The sequence below is a fragment of the Macaca mulatta genome, chromosome 6 (assembly GCF_049350105.2).
Source record: "Macaca mulatta isolate MMU2019108-1 chromosome 6, T2T-MMU8v2.0, whole genome shotgun sequence".
NCBI lineage: Eukaryota > Metazoa > Chordata > Mammalia > Primates > Cercopithecidae > Macaca > Macaca mulatta.
Window position 1 is genome coordinate 162,496,822 of NC_133411.1, and position 21,621 is coordinate 162,518,442.

Sequence of the window (21,621 nt, forward strand, 5' to 3'; positions counted from 1 at the left end):
TCAGAGAGCTATGTGATCTCTTTCTCCTCACCTTCATCTCTACTGCTTTCCTCCTTTCCCCCTATACTGTGTCCACATGGGCCTTCTGTTTCTCAAGCTCTTCAGTCTTGTTCCTGAACCTCATTCAAAGCCTCTGTTCCATTCCCTCTGCCTGAGACTGTTTCTTTAGCCTTTAGCCTGGCTAGCTCCTTCTTAGGGTTCGTTTCTCAGCTCCAATGCTAGTGACACAGAGAGGTCTCCATGACCATCTGTCTAAAATAGTCCTGCCAGTCACTCTCACATCATCCTATTTTATTTTCTTTGTAACATTCGCAGCATCCAAAATGGCCTTGTTTATTCATATGTCCTCTCTCTTATTCTCTAGAGCCTAAGCTCCAAGAGAGCAGGGACTTGTCTTTTTATCCAGTGATGTATACCCCCAGCACCAGCTTGCTGCCTAGCATCCACTACATGCTCAGCAAACTCTTGTTGGATGGGTGAATGATTAGATAGAAGAAAGATAGAGAGAAGAAACAGAAAATTTCCATCTGTAGGACTACACATCCCCAATGAGTACAAAAGTTCTATTATAGGTACTTCACCAAAACAAAAACAAGTTTGAGAAACACTGATTTAGTTTCAACTCCGTTGTCCAGATAGGGAAAATGCAGCCCAGAGAGGAGAAGGGGCTTGTTCACAGACGTGCTTCTTTGCACTTACTTCTCCACAATCATGTCAGGCACCTGAAGAATTTTACAAGGAAAGCTCCAGTTGATCAGTCTGCTTGCCCTGGCCCTGTGCCCTTGGCTACATATGTCAGCCCACAAGGTGAGTCTAAATTCCAAAAGCAGTGAACCCAGCCTTGTTCTAATTCTTAGCCTCATATGCGGTACCACATCTCATTGGCTTTCAGTGCCTAGTAATTAAGACCCATGCTTAATAATAAATACACAAATCTGACCTGGGAGGATGGCTCTTCTTCCACATCTCCTTTTGCAGCCATCTTCCAACTGGGCACCAGGGCCTGGATGAAGACAGTTCTTGGGAGGCTGAGACGAATCCAAAACCAAAGTGAAATGCTACATTGATACATGACGCAACGACTTAACTTCTCCAGACTGGCCAAGGCCCTTGGCAACCTAGTCCCCACCCACCTCCAACTCTGTGCCATACCCCAACCCCAGTCATACTGGTGTTTCTTGAGTTTCTCTGTTGTTCCCTTCTCTCTCATCTAGGTGATTTGTATAAAGTGGTCCCTCTACCTGGATACAGGAACAAGGTGCTTAACACTGTGCCTGGCCTCTGCTAAGGACTCAGTTAACACTGGCTATAATAGCAGTTATGATTATTTATGCTGTGGCTGATCCCTTTATTACTCTCAAATCACCCTTTATTTTCCTTAATGTAAAACTCACTGAACTCTTGCTTAAGCTCTGTGAAGGTAGAAAACATGTCTGTCTTGTGTTACTGTGGTACCCCAATTTTCTGACAATATTAGTTTCTGGTGCCAATAAATATTTGTTGAATTTACTAAACAAATGATAACATTTTATCGAGTAAATGATAGACGCCCTAGATGTGTCACAGAATCCTAAGTAAATGTGATATTGTTTAGAGGGCTTGGGGATGATTTATATCTATTATGGTAATTCTTTGCATGTCAGCATTATATCTAGGATGCGAGAGAGTATAAGAAGGGATGGACAGGCACTCTTATTGTCCTCTGAGTGATGGAAATAAAGCACATCATTTGATGTCACAACATTAGAGTCTGATGATCAAGAATGTGATTCCCATCAATAAGGATAGAATTATTCTGGGAGGGGAATGAATGCCTGAAAGTCCTCCCATTCACACATACTTTTGATCTCCCTCCCCTAAGATGAAGTTGTCCTGTCACCTCATTATCTGCTATTTACAATAAGGCTGCCACATTCCCAGGGACTGGAGCCAGGATCCAAGGAGAAATGTCGGTGTGAGAGGTCTTAAATGAAGTGACAATAAAAAAGGAGTTGCTAATGCCAGGAGTTCCCTCCCTGGGAGAGAGCTGTCAGGGCCAGTGCCCAGGGCTGGGAGATTTATTGATACTAAGTGGATGATGCCCTAACCAGGAGTGATTATCAAAGAGGTTTGAGTGAGCTGAGAATGGAATTGGACAGCCCGCGCCGTGCAGCGTGTGGGTTTTCCTGCCCTTACTGGTTCCTGCCCTCCTGCCTCCCCAAGAGGGAATTCCTGGCCTCATTTTTTACTCACTCTGATTGTTGGACACACTCTGCTGCAGAGTTTCTTGGAGGCAGGGCCCTCAGAATCTGACACTCTGGCAGGGTTCCCTGAATGCTCTCTCTATCTCTGCCAGGCCTTTGCTGTTGCTGTTCCTTCTACCCGTATATGATACTCTTTATGCACATGTAACTGTACCAAAACCCCTCTCCTGGATGATTCCTCCTTACCTTTCAGTGTCAAAACTGGCACTTCCTCTTGGAAGCTTTCTTTGAGGTCCCCAAAGGCTGGGGTTAGGTGTCCCTGCCTGCTGAACTCATCCTTAACATAGCGTGTAGACTGAATTGCCATTGCCTACATAGTTGTCAGTCTCTCCCATTGTTAAAGTGAGAGTCCCAAAGTGGTTGGGGATGGGCTGGTTTACCATTGTATCTCCATTGCCTAACATAGTGTCTTCACAAGGGCCGGATGCTGGGTGTCGAATGGTGGGTGGATTGATAGATGGACCGAAGAATAGGTGTGTATGTGTATAGACTTCCCAGGGATGAGACAGGAATAAATCAAACATACCACTCAATTTTATTTGCTTATAGTTCAATAGATTCTAATGTAGTAATGCCTCTTTACCTGGCATCAGGGGAAGGCAGTGTGCTACATGAGAGGATTTTCCAGAAACTGAAGCTGACCCATGTCCCAAGACTATTTCAAACATCCACGACATATCACAGACATTAAGGGCTCAAGCTCTGCAGTCAGACTGGTAAAGGTCATATCTCAGCTTGCCTTGTGCTGGTTCTGGACCTCACTTCTCCAATTTTAAACCCACCTCAAGGAATGAAAGGAGTTAATGCAGGGAAATGTCCTTGGCACAGTGTCTGGCACTTGGCAGGTGTTGAAGTATCAGCTCTCATTATTACTATCAGGAAGCATTACAGGCCAGGCACAGTGGCTCACACCTGCAATCCCAGCACTTTAAGAGGCTGAGATGGGAGGATCACTTGAGGCCGGCCAGCAGTTCAAGACCAGCCTGCACAACATAATGAGATCCCATCTCTACAGTTTGGAGCTGCATGAGCCATGATGGCACCACTGCACTCCAGCCCAGGTGACACAGTTAGACCCTGTTTCAAAAAAAAAAGCAAAAAGAAGAAGAAGAAAGAAAGAGAACACTAATATCCCAATGCTTTCTAAGCGGTGAACACTACATTTCATCCCAGCAACATGATGGAAGTCTATACATTAACCCAGTATGCACGGAGTTCTGATTCTGAAAAATGCCCCATCTCTTCTCTCCTACTCATCATATCTGACAATGTAGGCTCCATCTCTGGCTCCCTTTCTAGTCTGCCTCCTTTCATCTCTGTACTGGATAACTTATTCACATAGCAGGTTAAAAGTTGTGTCTTAACTCTTAAGACTCCAAATGCATCTATTTAAAAGAAGAAACGAAGGTAAATCTGTTCAGGAAAGTGAGATTTGGGCTGAGACACAACTCCTGCAAAGGAGTGATCTTTGCAAAGAGGTAAGAAAAGTAGGTTGCCGGCAGGAGGGGAACAGTTAGTGCAGGCTTCCAGGATTTTGTTACAAGGGAATCCAAGAACTCAGAGACTTACCTGCTTACTGGATTTGAAAAAGTGCACTGGGGGTTGTTAAAATTTGACTAAATAACTAAAGTGTTGTCGAATCAGTAAACATTTTCCAATCAATTAGACTAGACTCTAGAATGTCAGAGTCTGAAGGGGCATTAAACATTACAGAGATCAAACAATCATTTCACAGATGGGAAAGCTGAGGTCCAGGAGAGCGTGGGATTTACTTAAAGTCATACAAGTACTCTGTAATGATAAAACCAAAAAGAGAATTGTCCAGGTCTTCAGACAGCTAGCCTAGTACTTTGTCTACAGAACCTTGTTATCTCTTCTGATTGAATATTGGTTGTGACAGATTCAAAGTAGATATAATACCTCACAACTACTAATTATATGTACCAACATTTAACCAATGACTGCATTCTCCCACAGGCCTTGGGCCTATAGGGTCTATCTGTCTCTTTCTCTCTCTCTCTTTCTTTTTCTTCCTCTCTCTCTCTGCTGGTGCTTAGGTTTGGCTGAAGTGTAAAAATGGCCTGACAGTCAGGCACTGAGCAACTCTGGGAGCCAGGGTTAACTCAAGTAAATCCAGGCCAGGCTACCTCCAAGCCATGCTCTTTTAGGGAGTAGTGGGTAAATGCACCTTCTTAGCCTTAGAGGATAAAGCACTCTGTTTAAGGTAAGACATGTTTGCAGAAGGGGAAAACAAGGAGATAATTTGAAGGGGGAAATGTCCCGGCCTCCTGTGTGTCTAAGGATTTGTTGTGTCTGCCTGCTCCCATTTTGTCCACCCCCATCTCACCCTTTCCTACTTCACTTCTGAAGTCCTAGCAAGAAACACCATCCATGAGGTCCCCAGAGGCCCAACTAAATGTGTGAAACCAAGTAGATGACATGAGGGAATAGATCTGGATCATAAGATTTATATCCTGCAGGATAATATTTTATTGCAGCAAGGAGAGAGAAGAGTTCCAAAAAATACTGTAGAGGCATATTATAATATTTTAATGGGGTTTATGTGCTCCCCAAATACACTTCACCCTGGAAGATTGATTGTGCATTTTGGCAAATCTATATTTAACACTGGGAGAATAATACACGATGTATGCTTCCTAGTAGGTAAATCACATTTATAGAAATCTTGATTCTGGTTATTACAATAGACATTTAAAGACAGTGCCTATTGTGGGTTGTGGATAGATAGAGTGTCCTCATTAGGGTGCAGGAGAAAATAGTGTGAGTGGCAGAGGATTAATGGCTACCTTAGAAGACAACAACCCAGGCAGGGAAGCAAGTGGTTCAGGGTGAACCAACAGTCATCTCTGTTTGAGTTCAGCTCCTCCTCTGCCCCTACTGCAGGTCGTATGCCCTCATCAAGCACTCATCATTCTTTTATTCATCAAATATTTATTAAGCATCTACCATGTCCCAGACTCCCTGCTGGCTTTTGGGCACAAACAAGCATGTCCTTATTTTCAGGGAATTCACAATGACCCAAACAGCCACACGTACATACAAATAAACCACGACAATTATTTTAGATAAAATAATTAAAGGATGGGAAATAAGACAGAGTGATGTGATACAGACTGATGAGGGGTCACTATTTAGAAGAGGTAATGAAGCAAGATCTATACAGAGAGGTGAGATTTGGGCTAAGGCACAACTGCTACAAAGGAGTGATGTTTGCAAAGAGGTAAGGGAAGTGCATTGCAGGCAGGAGGGGAGCAGCTGGTGCAGAGTCTCCCAAGCAGAATGAGCTCGGAGCCCAGAGGAACAGAGCGAAAGCCAGTGTGGCTACAGCAGGCAGCGAGTAGAAGAGGGGTGTAAGGTAGGTGAGGTCAGAGGAGCAGGCTATTCACGCTCTGTGTGATGGTCAGATGTTGAGGCTTTTCCTGTGTGCAAAGGGAAAACTTTGAGTGGATTTGCACAAGGAGGAAGAACAATGTGTTTTGTTTGTTTTGTCTTTGTTGTTTCAATAAGATCTCTCTGGCTTCTGGGTAGAGAATTGATTTTGTCACTGAAAACCAAATGTCATAAAGCTCAAGGCCATGAACACCATCTTCAGATACCAGGAGGTCTATAGAGTGGGTCAAAAGCAGGAATTATGTGAAACCAGAATCTCAGTAACTAGAAGTATGCAAGCAGATGTTAATGATCACCTGCCAGGTTTCCTGCAGATGGTACGCTGGTTTTCAGTGGGAGTAGGACAGATGTGTTATATGGTTCAGCGGCAATCTTTAAGAGATTATGACCTTTAAAGCCCATTATCTCTAGGGACTGATGGAAAACGGAGACTCGCAGTAGACAATTAGGTACCACTGGTTAATTGCATTCTTTACTGCACATGGCCCAAAAGATTTTCAATAATATTTCTAAAGTATTCACCAAAACGGGTCTGGGAGGCAAATGGATTTGACAAGATCTGGGATAAAAATGGGTAGAATTCCTCACAATCTTTTATGCAGCTAATGTGAAGTATGAAACTCTAAAACAGGGACAAAGTATGCACCACTTCCCAACTGTAGTTGACCAAAGAAGACTTTTATTTTTTAAGGAGCATCTTCTGGGGCTATTATTTCATGAAACCTTCTGGGCAATGGTCGCATAGTGTAATTTGAGATCCCATACACAATGGCAATGTGGGGTTCTAGAAGCAGGTGATATGGTAAAAAAGAGTAAAGGATCTAATAGCATTAACTTTTTTATCTTAAAAGAAAAAAATAACAATACCTAAGTCACAAGGATGTGATGAGGACTAAATAGCCCAATATATGTAAAAGGACCACAGAGCTCTCTAAAATACTGTTCTTACGACAAGAATGAATGACTTTCCTCACCATCCACCTTGGAAGGGCAATTTTTAGGCACTGAAGATGGCCTTGGGGTTGGTCTCACTGGGGCAAAGATTATGAACTCTCATCCTATATCATACAGTAAAACAAAGTTTAGGAGCTTACTGACTTGAGTTTAATCCCATGACCTTGGTCTTTTTAGCATTATATTTTAACTAGAAGTGTAATCAACCGCAAACCAGGATTGGTAACTGCATTGGGATCCTACAGAATTGATCTTGTGGGTATGTTCTCACAGCTAAGCTATTACTATGACTGATACACTGGGGGGTCTGAAAATCAGCTAGCAAGATGTACAAGCACAAAATGAGCATTAGCAGACAAATGAACACTGAGAGTTAAGGGCCAGACTGGGAAAATCAACACTTGTTTTCTTAAACATGTATCAGCAGCAATAGCTGGATTCTTCCTGTAGCACCTTTTTATGCTTTGCCTTTAACTGATAGACAATGTGAGGGAAAGATCATTAGATTAAGAGTCAAGATATCTGCTCAAGTCATATGTCCTAGCTGTGCTACCTTGAACATGTTCAGTAAATTTCTGAGCCTTGGTTTCTCCCCTTTAAAACAATGACTCAGTCATCCCTTTCTAACCTTAACAGGGTCATTGTAGAGACCAAGTAAGGTAATAGATGAAAGTGTCTCATATATATGGCTACTATAATTAATAACCATGAAAACTTCTGGCTTGTAATAGATACCTAATAAAATCGGATTTACACAGATGAAGGACGTGTTGAACAGGTGAATGTGTGAGTGGGATGGTTAGATGGGTAGGATGGATGGACAGTTGGATAGACTGGTGTGTTGAAAAGACTGATGGATGGATTGGTTTGTTGGATGGGTAGATGAATAGATGATGGTTGGGTGGATAGTTGATGGGTTGGATGGATGAACTAGTGGATGGATTCATTTTGGAGTCATCTGACCACTTTTGCAGTCTTCTATTCATTAATCCTTCTCTTCTCTTCTTCTAGTCTGTTCCCAGTTCTCCAAAGGAGTCTATGCCATCTTTGGGTTTTATGAACGTAGGACTGTCAACATGCTGACCTCCTTCTGTGGGGCCCTCCACGTCTGCTTCATTACGCCGAGCTTTCCCGTTGATACATCCAATCAGTTTGTCCTTCAGCTGCGCCCTGAACTGCAGGATGCCCTCATCAGCATCATCGACCATTACAAGTGGCAGAAATTTGTCTACATTTATGATGCTGACCGGGGTAAGCCAAGGGTTAGGGGAGGAAGATTTTGAGGGATGGAGAGAAAATTACCAGCAGAAAGGAGAATGACGCCTCACTGCTTCCCTGAAAAATGTGGGAAAATTATCCAAAATGCTTTATTTCTGAGAAATCTGACTGATTTATCAGTAGCTAACCTCTAATTCATTTTGGAAATGCATTTATCAGTAGTAACCTCTAATTCATTTTGGAAACACATTCTGAGAATAATTCTCTTAATGCACCAAGTCGCTCTACAGCTCACCAAGGTTTCATGGCTCCTGAGTCCGAACTCAGTGCCAAAGGATCTCAGACTTTGGAGTCAGACAGATTTGAATCTGAAACCTAGGTTCTGTCTTCTCCAGTTGTTTGACTTTGGACGAACTCTCTCTGCCTCAATTTCAGCATCTGTATAATGGGGATAAAATTCTCTATACCTTCATTTTCTCATGTCTATAATGAAGACAAAAACAGTCTCTACCTTATAAAGGTTTTATGAAACTGAATGAGATGACTACAAAGTGTTCAGTGCCTGCAACATAGTAAAAACTCAAAATTCTTTCTGGTGTTAGATGTTATCATCATCATCATCATCATCATCATCATCATCTTCATCCTCATCATAATCTTCATCCTTCTCTGGGCTTTCTAGTTCTTCCTCCTTTGCATTTAACATCACATTTTCCAAATGTTTTCTATACTTTTTCCTCTCTATGTCTTTACTCATGTTATTCCAGTTTTCTGGAATGCACTTCCCTTCTCCAATCTACATCTGTAAATCCTTCTCCTCTTTTGCAGGCTGTTCAAATACCACTTTCCCTATTCCCCAGTTCTCTGGATGGGAGCGCTCTCTCCAGCTCCCGTAATGTTTGTCTTGTACTGTCTTACCTTCCCACTGTATACTAAATAGTCTTGTAATAATTTAGTCACTACTGGTGTAAACAAATAAATGGGTCATGCCAGGCCTGAGAGGTGAGACAGGAGTACAGTACTGATGTGGTTGCCTGCAGGGAGTCTTAGAAGACTTTTGAGTTGGAGAGCAGTTTGTGAAAGTGATTTTTCAGGCAGTTAGGCAGGCATTGTTCAGATGGGAAGGAGCCAACAGAAGAAGAAACCAGAAACACCCTATTTTCTTTGATTTTCCCTTCACTGTCCCCACTTTGATGACTTCCCCTCTCAGACTGCAACTACTTCAGGGGTCACTTGGAGGTCTATTTCAGGACAGCTTTGCAGCATAATGAAACTGGAGGCCTGGAAGTAATAAAGTTGGAAAAATGTACCTTTGCTTGTGTGAGATCATCTCTGGGGCCAGCAGAAGCACCCACACTCTCAAAAGAGCTCCACCTAACTCAGAACTCAGAGCTCAGAGCTCTGCCATTTATTAGCTGTGTGACCTTGGACTAATGACTAAATCTCTCTGAGCCTCAATTTCCACACTGTAAAATAGGGATAATAATAGTATCTACCTTGAAAGATTAAGTGAATTAAAACCAGTAGAACAGTGCCAGACACACAGTAAATTTTCAGTAAATGTTAATCTCAAACACACCAACCAACTTGTACTGAAAAGGAAACAAACATAGGAAGGCGTAGCAGAACGAATCTACAGATGATTCTTGAGGCCAGGTACTATATTGGTCACTGTAGAAGAGGTTAGCAGTGTTACTGAACGTCAGAAATGACATACATACAAAAAATTAATCCATGCAAAATCAAAATAATATCTGTGAATAATTAATAATGACACTCCCCCCCAAGATGTTCATGTTGTGATCACAGGAAACTGAGAATATGTCTATGTTACATGGCAAAGGAAAATTAAGGCTACAGATGGGATTGAGGTTGCTAAACTATTGACCTTTAATAGGGTGATTATCCTGGATTATGTTGGAGGGACACAATGTAATCACAAGGTCCTTAAATGTGGAAGTCGGAGTCAGAAGAGTCAGTGTCAGAGTGGTGGAATGTGAGAAAAACTCGACCACCATTACTGTCCTTGAAGATGGAAGGGTCCATATGCCAAGAAATGCAGGTAGCCTCTAGAAGTTGGAAAGACAAGAGAGTGGATTCTCCCCTAGAACCTTCAGACACCAACACAGCCCTGCTGACACCTTGATTTTAGCCTAGGACACCTATCTCAAGTATCTTACCTCAAGAACTGTAAGATAGCACATGTGTGTTGTTTTAAGCCACTGAGTGTATGGTAACTTGTTACAGCAGCAATAGGAAACCAATACACCATCTAATTCTCCAAGAAGAAACAAAGCAGCATTCAGTAATGGCCTCTCTATTAATTTACCTGTAAATCAAAAGAGAGTAGTTTAATTCAGGACACATTTTAGTTAGTTAGTTAGTTAGTTAGTTAGTTATTGAGACAGAGTTTCACTCTTGTCACCCAGGCTAGAGTGCAATGGCACGACGTGGGCTCACTGCAACCTCTACCTCCCAGATTCGAGGAATTCTCCTGCCTCAGCCTACCAAGTAGCTGGTATTACAGGCACCCACCACCATGCCAGGCTAATTTTTGAAATTTTATTTAGTAGAGACGGGGTTTCACCATGTTTGCCAGACTGGTCTCAAACTCCTGACCTCAGGTGATCCACCCACCTTGGCCTCCCAAAGTGCTGGGATTACAGGCGTGAGCCACTGGTCCCAGCTCCCCAGGATACATATTAAACACCTACTGTGTGAGAGACAAAGTATTAGGTATTAAAGATACTATATTGAACTTTCACAAATTTGATCAGCAGTTATTAGGTGAACACTTAGATGCTAGGTTGGCACATTTAATAAGCAGTTACTGAGTGCCCAATAAAACTAACTGCTAATATTTATAAAACCCTTGCAGGTATCAGACTCTGGTATGTGTCAAACATTCTCACTTAATCCTCATAATGACACTATGAGGTGGGCATTATTTACACCACACTTTACCTTTAAAGAAACTAAAGTTTGAAGAGGCTAATGAGCCTGCACAAGGTCATTTAGCCATATGTTGGATTTGAGCCTTAGATTGTGTTTTTTAATCACTAGTTCTACCATCTACTATGTTCAGAAACACAGTGCCTGACCTCACAGAGTTCAGACTTTTGCAGCCAGAGAAAACCAGAACTGATTTTGGCAGAAGAGTGGATTTGGGGGTAGCCAGGGGAGGTAGGTGCCTGATGGGAGTGGGTGGTGCCCACAAATCCTGATTGTCTGTCATTTCTCTATCCTAATCATCCAAACTTCAGGCTTATCCGTCCTGCAGAAAGTCCTGGACACAGCTGCCGAGAAGAACTGGCAGGTGACAGCAGTCAACATTTTGACAACCACAGAGGAGGGATACCGGATGCTGTTTCAGGACCTGGAGAAGAAAAAGGAGCGACTGGTGGTGGTGGACTGTGAATCAGAACGCCTCAATGCTATCTTGGGCCAGGTAGTGAAAGCAGCAAGGGCTCAGGGTGGGTGCGGGAGGTGATTCAGGAATAGCCAGATACACTTTTGCCTTTAAAGAGGCTTCTTGACTAGGTGAGACAAGATGACTTCCATCTCATTTTCCATAATTCACAAAATTTAATTCTGAAATACTACAAACAATGGGAGCCTTGACATAGGGCTTCAAATGGTTCTCAGACCTGTTAACTCCAATGTATCCCTCTTTTGTGAAAAAAAGAAGAAGAAGAAGAAGAAGAAGAAGAAGAAGAAGACAAAAAATGCTGGGTGCAGTGGCTCAGGCCTGTAATCTCAGCACTTTGGGAGGCTGAGGCAGGCGGATCACCTGAGGTCAGGAGTTCAAGACCAGCCTAGCCAACATGGTGGAACCCTATCTCCACTAAAAAAAAAAAAAAAAAATTAGCCGGGCGTGGTGGCATGTACCTATAATCCCAGCTATTCAGGAGGGTGAGGCAGTGAGGCAGGAGAATCTCTTGAACCTGGGAGGTGGAGGTTGCAGTGAGCCAAGATTGTGCCACTGCACTCCAGCCTAGGCAACAGAGCAAGACTGTCTCAAAAAATAAAAATAAAAAATAATGATAAGTTACATTTCATTTTAGAGTTTATGAAATGTTATCATATTAGGAACACAGCTTATAGAGACAAATTTCTGGGTTCGACTCTGGACTCTGTCACTCATGATCCAGGGTTTGGCATCTCATTCCTTTTACCCACTTACCTGTTTTAAGAGGCTAATGAAGCTGCAGCCACCTTTCTTTCTATTGTTTCCTTGAACATGTCTTTCACTTTGAGAAATCAATTCATGGTACATTCTTCTATAAACAGACATTGTAACCTCAACAGTCTTGAGCTAGATCTCTCTAAACTGTGCTTCCCCTGGTCTCAGAACAAAAGCACGTGCCCACCACAGAATTAGCAGGATTTTTTTGTAGATTCTTTATCTTTTTAAACTACGTTTATGTATTCAGATTCAGAGCTAGCAAGGTAGCAGATGTTGCAATAAATTTTGAACAATGCCATACAATAAAATTGATAGTTTTAGATACCTGACAACATGACAAAGTTTGTTAATGGCCTTCAAGACCCCTGGGGCCCTCACAGAGAATCTCGGTACTAGGACAGCTATCACTCAGAGGCCTCAGCAATAGAACAGGGAGAGAGTTTGAATGTTATGGATTCTTTAAGGCACTAACTATTCTACTTTGTAAAGTATGAATTTGGCCTTCCCTCTTGGAAAGAGAAACCCATCAAAAATTGTTGCCATTGAGATGGAAGTTCTCTGGGCCAGAGTCAGGGATTTGAATTCCAGTTTTCAATTCAGGCAGGATAAGATAATAGTGAAGAGAAGAGATAAAACCAGACTGGCTAGGGTTCAAATCCCAGCTCTAGTATTTACTGGCTTTGTGACCTTGACCAGGTTTTTAGTCTTTCTACATCTCAAGTTCTTGATCTGTAAAATGGGCATCATCCTCATAATAGCCACCTTTAGAGGGCTCTTGTGAGAATTGTAAGAATCAATTCATGTGAAGCACTTAGAACAGACTCTCCACCACAGTAAGTGATGCATGCAAGCATTTGCCTACTTTTGCTATTCCTAGTGCCTACTAGGACCGGCTTCTTGAGTCACTTCCTTCCTTGGGCATAAGTGAATCCATCTGTAAAACATGAATGAAGGCCTCTGTTCTATAAAACTGGTAAAAAGACAAGATAACAGAGTCGACTGAAAAAGTGCTGAATGATAATGACATATTAATAGACGGATGACCTATTGTATATTGTTCTATGGTACAGACAATAGCCATTGCTACTATTTTTTGAGTATGTATGGTATACCAGATACTAGGCCAAGCCCTTTCCATGCATAATCCTATTTCATTCTCACATCAACTATGTAAAACAGCTTTTATCAATTCCCCTATTTTATAGATGAAGAAAAGAGAGATTATACTTGCCCAAGATCTCATTGCTAGCTTATAATAAAAGCAGGAAGTCAAACCTTTCTTGGTCTGGCCACAGAGCCCAACTTCTTAAACATGCAACTTTTCTGCTTCTGCTATCTACAATTCCTCTGTCAAAGGGTAAACTTGCATTTTGTAAAGAAGTGACCTGTTTGTATGGGTATTTTAGATTGTAGCTTATTAACATTTTTTAAAATTATTTCATTCATCTATTTTGAAAAGTAAGACCAAAGAGTTGAAAGGATTTTACAGATCACTTGATTCATTGCTTATGCTCACATTTTATAGACAGAATGACTCACGGTCAAATTGATTAAGTTATTTGCCTTAGGCTCAGACAACTAATGAATGACAGTAACGAGCCTACAACTTACATCTCTGACTTACAATCTCACACTTAGCATCATCCTGGACTATCTCACATTCAGTAACTGGGAACATACCTGGGATACAGTTACGTTAAGTAACTGCATGCAGTCTAACATGAAATTTTTCACCTAATCTGAGGGGAAAAAAAAAAAAAAACAGTGACTCAAAATTCCAAATAGGGAATTAATTGCCTGTGTCTGTCTCCAGCCTCCCAACTAAAATCTAAGCTCGGCGATGCCAGGGATTTTTGTTTTATTTTCTTCCCTGCTGAGTCCACAATGCCTTGGATAGTGCTTGGCACCAAATAAAGTATTCAATACATTCTTTTTAGTGAATTAAAAGAATAAGGAATCAATGAAGCCTCTATGAAAGTTCTTAAATGTAAGATAAATCTGGATTTCTATAGGTAGCCATTGGCTGGATAAGAGCCTTTAAGATGGATGAAAGGGCATGTTAGGAGGCCCAGAGGGCATGTGAGGGCTAGGTTTCATAGCGCCGTTTTGCAGGCTGAGTGATGGATGCTGAGAGTCCACTGGAGAGGATGGCAGAAAGATAAACACATAATCAAGAATATCCTCGGAAACCATTAGAAAGAGTTTAGGGTTTATTCTGTAAACAGTGGGGAGTCAGTGAAGGTTTGTGAGCAAAGAACAGGGTTATTAGACTATAACACTTTATCAAAATATGATGCCAAAGCATATAATACAGTCATTAAGCACAATATGAGTTAGAAGTGAGAGTAGACCAGGACCTGTTGAGGCCATCCATCACATCCCCCTATGTTATTGTCTTCATGGTGCTTGTACCTGCTGAAATCTTGTTCATTATCTATTTATATGTTGACCATCTGGCACCCTACTAAAATGTCAACTCCAACTCAGTGAGGGCACGGAGACCTTGCCTCACTTGCTCAATGCTCTTTCCCCAGCACATAGCATAGTGCTTGGCATATAATTTATGTTCAATAAATATTTGTGGAATGGATTAATTCATTAATCATAGAGGGTTTTACAGAGGCGTTGAGATTGGAGCTCAGCTATTGAGGATACGAACAATCAGAGAGAATGGGAGAGGCCATTCAGACACAAGTATTGTGAATGAAGGCAATGCATTGGGAATGAGCTTTGAAGTAATGGGGGTCAGTGAGGTGATGGACCCCTTGTGAAATTGCTTCTTACATTTACAACACCTTTCTCAGTTTGTTACCCTGTATGTATTTATCTGTTCGTGTATTTATTATGGATCTCCTCTCAGTAAAGTGTAATCTCCAAGAGGGCAAGCACTATGCTTCTTTCACCTTTCCACTGTGTTGCCAACAGTGCTTCACCCATAGCAAGCACTTAATACATATTTGTGAAAGGAAGTTATTAGAGGAGGGAAGGTCAATGTGTAGGTTGGGGAGTAGATAGATGGGAAGGTTGATATCAGGTTGGATCACATGAAATTGCCAGTTTTTATAAGTCAAAAAAGTCATCAGTTATCAGCTGTTTCCTATGTTTCAATTTGTACTTTCATCTTGTGGGGATGATATTTCTCCATTGCCTGAATGTGGTTGGTTTTAAAATATCATGTATTTGCTGTTTTGTATCACAAGGTCAGGAGATCGAGACCATCCTGGCTAACACAGTGAAACCCCGTCTCTACTAAAAATACAAAAACTTAGCCGGGCGAGGTGGCAGGCGCCTGTAGTCCCAGCTACTCGGGAGGCTGAGGCAGGAGAATGGTGTGAACCCGGGAGGCGGAGCTTGCAGTGAGCTGAGATCCGGCCACTGCACTCCAGCCTGGGTGACAGAGCGAGACTCCGTCTCAAAAAAAAAAAAAAAAAAAAGAAGCTGAATAGGTTTTTGATAAAGGTATCTCATTGTTGAAAAGGCAGCAAACCATTTGACAAGAAGATGAAAAAGTAATGAAGAATTATGAATAAAACTATCATCCCAACAGTATTTGAGCTCCTTGGTCTGGAATTTCACAATCTAACCACTGTTTCAAAGAATTCATTGTGTGTGCTTGCATTTAATTATTCCCCACATAAAAAAAATGTGAGTCACTATGCACATACATCCAGTTAAGTAGATGTCTGAATGTGGATTTTAATAACCTTGAAAATTTATTCAGTTAGAGAAGCCCAAGTGCTTATCATTTGTTATATGTCTCCTTGCAACGGTACAGGGGGAGAGACACCAAGAAGAGTACACTAACCCCAATTTGATGATTAAAAAAAAATAGGGAATTAGATTAAGTTAATTTGCAGGTTGAGCTAGATCTAAAACCAAGGTCTGTAGTCTTAACCATTCATTATTAGGTGTGTTTCCTGCCCAAGCAAACTTCTGGACAGTACTTTCCACAAATATTTTTTCTACCTGTGATAATTAGGGATAGTCTGCATTTTGGGATAAAAGGGTATTCATGGGCACTAGTTCTTAATGATTAACCATAATCAAACATCAAATGGAAAAGTTCACAGGAGTCAGGTCCCTGTCCTGATGCTGCCACCAGGCTACTATCAGATCTGGGCAAACCACTTTCCCTCTTTGGATCTTGACTTCCTATCTGTACAGTGAGAGGTTGGTCCAGATGATCCTAACTTTCCCTTCTAGCTTCTAACTTGGGCAATCCATTAATGTCTGAGTACCCAACTGATTTGGGGAGGAAGGCACAAAATTCAGAAAAAGAAAGAAGAGTATCTACATATGGTTCATGCAAGGAATTGAAGGTGAAGTCATCCACCTACCCATCTGACTGTTCATCCACCATCCACCTATTAACTCATCTGTCCTTCCAATCAGCAAATATCATCATGACAGATTTCATGCAACATAAGATTCCCACCTAAAGAAGAATCTTCACATACAAAGAAGGTTTATGAAAGAAAGAATGCAGTGAGCGTTTCAGATGAGTCCTTGGGGTTACAGTAACTGCACTCTACCCTTGGAATCAGACAAAACTGATTTCAAATTCTGCTATCTGCCACTCAAGAGCTGTAAGATTACAACTTATGGAGTTTATATAATAGACACTCCATGCCTATTCCTTATTTGTAAAACAAGGATGTTAACAATGCCACCATCCTTGGAGTGGTTGGGATATTGTATTTCGAGTGCTTAGGATAGGGCACATTGTAAGTACTCAATATCAGTTGCCATTATTACTGTTGCTGTTGTGGCTTTAATTGTTAGTACGATTAATGAGTCTCCACCTATTATGTTTTGTAGATTATAAAGCTGGAGAAGAACGGCATCGGCTACCACTACATCCTTGCAAATCTGGTGAGTAGAGCACTGCAGGCTCTCAACTCAAGGCTTCTCCAGGTTTGGGGACCTACCTTGCCTCTTACTGATGTGAACTGAGTAGGTGGAAGGGGCAATTCAGGGCTGTAATGAGTCTTGGCAATAATAAATTTTTATCTTCTCCACATCCCACTCATCAAACCACAACACACTGTTCATGAACCTCTAACCTTCCTCAGAAGAGAGCATACTGATGGGCAAGGCTTTATCATCTTCACAATTCTAGCTTTAATTGGCTCTGCCCCTTGGCAATAGGGACAAAATCACCACATCTTTGAATTAATACAAGATGTCTTGATCCTACTGTTTTGGGCCCTCTATTTTGACCCCAGTGATAGTTTTACTGCTTATAAATAAATTTACATCATAATTACACTAGTATTGACAAAATTTTAACCAGAAACAACTTCCCAGCATGAACAATATTATGTCCACTTAGTTTATATTCACTTTTCTACATGGCATAGATAAGTCTGTTTAAAATATATATATATATATATATATATATATATATATATATATATATATATATATATATTTGTTTTAACGTACTACAGATCATTGTATCGAGTGCTACCGTTTTTTATATTACAAAGAAAACAACTCATCAAATCATTTTTTGTATATATTAAATTTTACCTACTAGCATGTACCATTATGAGTTTTCTTTTGTAACCACTATTTCTGTGAAGTCTATTTTTTCTGGGTCATGTTTTACACCTCCACTTTTTTATCATGAAGTTTAATTCTTCTAGCTTTTCTGTCCAAAGCCAAATGTAATTTCATTTGGTGTTTAACCCAATTTTTAAAGGCTTTATTGAGATATATTTTATAAAGCACACAATTCATCCATTTAAAGTGTACAATTAAAAGGTTTTCAATATATTCACAAAGTTATGAAACCATCACCACAATCTTATTTTAAAATTCTTCATCACCCCTAGGAGAAATCCCTTACCTCTCAGCAATGACTCCTTATTATCCCCCAAGCTCCTCCAGCCCTAGGCAACCATTAATTTACTTTCTATCCCTATGTATTTGCCTATTTGGAGCATGTCATATATGTGAAATCATACAATATGTGGTTATTTGTAATTGGCTTCTTTCACTTAGCATAGCATTTTTAAGGTTCACCCATGTTGCAGCATGTATCAGTACTTGATTCCTTTTTATTGTCAAACAATATTTCATTATGTGCATATACCACATTTTCTTTATCCATTCTTCAGTTCATGCACATTTGGGTTGTTTTCACTTTTTGGCTATAATGAATAATGCTGCTATAAAACATCAGTGCACCAGTTTTTCACTTTAATATATACCTAGGCATAGAATTACTGGGTGATATGACAATTCTGTGTTTAACATTTTGAGGAACTCCAAAATTATTTTCCAAAGTGGCCGCATCACCCATCAAATTTTAATCAGTAACAAATTTTTCCATGTGACAGTTTGAATGATGGCAAGTTTCTCTTAATGATAACTATTTCTACAGTTTATTATCCTAGTCTGTCTTTGCAATTTTCCATGTTTCCATTAAGAAGTGGTTTCTAACTTTTTATCTATAAAAAATTTTCAGGTTTTAACTTATTTAACTGAACATATAACAGGCTTCAGTTTTAACCATGTTGTTTTGTGTTGATTATCTCTATGAGCAATATTATTTGAACAAAAATTAATATTTGCTACTCATTTCTGGAGTAAAGGCCATTAGTAGAAATAAGGCACAGGATGCATGAATCTAAAAATGTGACTAAAGCATCCTGCCTAATCCATAAATTCTGTCCCTCTTTCTGACCTGGCATCCAGTTTTAGATAGATCCCCGCCTTACTCTTCTTTCCCCTTCTTCAACTAACTTGTATTGGCAATATTTCAGAGTCAGGATGTGAAATAAGAAGGGCTTAGGGTGGTAGGTTAATTTAGGCCCAGCTGTGAATGGCTAAATGTATTACTTTTCTCAGAGGTATTTGCATTTTAAATGAGGGTGGCTCTCCAGACACTTTTGGGGAACCGAGAGTCTCACCCTCCAAAGACCATTTGCAAAGATGGAACTTTTGACTTTGGAGTGAGGAAAGCCCATGACATCCCTTGACTCCCAGATCCTCAGTGCTAGAGTGGACTCAGGAAGTCATCTCCACTTAAACCTCACTTGTTTCTAGGGAAACAACCAGCAAAGGGCTGTGACTTGGCCAAGGTCTCATGGTGAGGCAGCACCAGAGCTAGGCCTGTCACCAAGGGTAGCAGACAGTATTCAGGCCTTTTCTACAACTCCAGAGCACCTCTCAGTGAGACTTTGTAAGCACCCTGCTGCTTAAGAATACACAGAACAAACATAGAACAAGAATACACAGAACAAGGGTGGGGATACGCATAATTACCTCTCTGGGGTGAGACAGAAATTGCATACAGTGGCCTTAGAGTCACTGAAAGACCCCAGGTAATTACATTGCCAGCCTCCATCTGTTGCCCAGTAACCCTTCAGTCACAGCATCACCAAGTCAGTCTCTTGGGTTGTTATATCCTTCTGATATGCATTTTTCTTCTTCTGACCTAATGAGCTCTCAAATCCGTACAACTGCCAGCTAATAGGATGCAAATTGCATATACCATCCAAATGAAAAAAGACTTACATGTTCCAATAGATTAGTTGATAATTAGGCTTCAAATTACTAATTAATTCAGTTTGAAACATAGTCAAGTATGTGGTGTGTTTTCTTACCCTTTCAGAGGAATAGTGCAATTTATAAGATGATAATTTTTAGAATTTCTGCCACATAATTAGTCTACTGCTGCATAGAACTGACCCACTCCTTCGGAATGTTTGTGATTACGGTGTAATTATAGAGTTAGAGACCAAGGAAGGCTTCAAAAGGTTTAACAAAAGGAGGGAGCTATACTTCTATTTTGCAGTTCTTTCTGTCCCTGTCAGAATGCATGAGCTTCAAAGTAGCCAGCAGTATTCTTTTAGCAGATCACTTTGGAGGAATGATTTTGGGGTTCAAATAGCCACCTTTGAAGGGCTGCCGGAAGAGAAGAGGGAAGGGGATTGTAGGTCAGAGAAGAGAACTTATAGGCGAGGAGTCAAAAAAAAAAAAAAAAAACACCTGTTTTTTGTCCAGGTGCCACTCTTAGCTGGCTCTGTATTCTTGGACAACTCTCCAACCCTCAGTTTCCCCATCTGTCAATTGAGAACAGTAACTCCCACTCTACCTACTCATAGTGTCACTGGGGAGACCAAATATGTTGCCAAATGCCACCATGCTTTAAAAAGTTAAAAGTGTTCTGCACAAATGGAAAATTCTTACTTCACATATTAAATCCACCCATCTGTACATATTCACATATGGTGTGTATGTACATATGCATATATATGCTTGCATATATATCCATATTTTATAGAAGAGATATGTATGTTTATTTCCATAGCATTGGTGTGGTCATAAGATGAACTTGAACCATGCAGAAATTGGAAAGCTATGCCACTCTCTCTCACAGACGTGCCTGGGTCCTGGAACCCGCAAGTGCTGAGCCTGGCTGCCAGTGCTCCTCCAAACCCTAGCACTGACTGTGCATTCACTCCCTGCTCTGAGACTGTGGGGAATGCAGACATCTGGCAGCCAGAGCTCTCCAGAGTTGTAGTTCTTATCTTTGTGACTCACCAGAAGCAAATCTTAGACCAAATGAGTGTTTCTCAAAGCAGAGGACCTGGAGGACCTGTGGACCTCTATAGTGTGTCTGTAGAGCCAGTTTGGAAAATGCGGCTCTAACAAGTGAGTGCTTCAGTGCCACTGCGATTGCCAATGTGAGTACCTAAACCATGAAGTAAATGATCAGATCGTTACATTGGTATTTAGAATTTCACTGGAATAAACGCACATATTTTAAAGTCTCATAGAGAACTAGAAGATTGTGAGAATTTATACAGGGTTCAGCAGACTCCTGTCTGAAAAATACTGAATTTGTTGGACAACATTGACCAGTGTGAACCATATGGTGCCTTCTAGAGGAGTAATAACAGTAATAATATCATCGATCTCTCTCATTTTTACACCATATTATAGTTTATGTGATATTTCTGTATGAATCATACTGCCGGGTTTTGGATGTCATAATACTCCTATGAAGTAAACAAGGTGGAATTCATCACCCCCATTTTACAGATGTGGGAACTGAGGCTCAGAGACATTACATGACTGAGCTGCAGAGGAGGAAGACAGGAACCTAATTAATGGAATTTGGCTGTCAGGAATATGACAAAAACCAAGTGAGTTGGGCATAGGAATAAGATGATCAGGCTAACCTGAGGCCGAGACACTTGAGTCACTGAATTAGAATTCCTTAAATCCCTAATAAATTACAACAATAATAACAATGGCAATAACTTCCACAATTGACTGATTGCTACATTCCAGACACTATGATAAACACTTAAATGCATGTCAATTAAACCTTCCTAATAGCCTTTGAGGTTGATGTTATCCTCAGATGAAGAAACAGAGCTTCAGAAAGGTTGACTGTTCCACAGTCACAAAACATATAAAGTGATGGAGCTGCACTTCTCCTCAAGGGCCATGGGATCCCAAAATGTGTATTCTTACTACTGTGCTATGGGAGTGCTGAGCAGGGAGAGTTGGGGAAAGAGCCAGAAAAGAGAAGGGTTGTCCTGGACGAGACAGCTTGAGTTTAAATCTTGCCTGTAGTAGCAGCAATAGACT

The 21,621-nt window shown here is 40.8% G+C and overlaps 1 protein-coding gene across 2 annotated transcripts in view; it reads left to right on the forward strand.

Moving 5' to 3' along the window:
- The window catches only part of GRIA1 (glutamate ionotropic receptor AMPA type subunit 1), a 322,496-nt gene that overhangs the window by 149,904 nt on the left and 150,971 nt on the right, over nt 1–21,621 (forward strand). For both annotated transcript variants that reach the window (NM_001265785.2, XM_015141276.3), the window contains 3 exon segments: nt 7,620–7,859; nt 11,090–11,274; nt 16,831–16,884. In NM_001265785.2, coding sequence (NP_001252714.1) covers nt 7,620–7,859; nt 11,090–11,274; nt 16,831–16,884 — 479 coding nt within the window.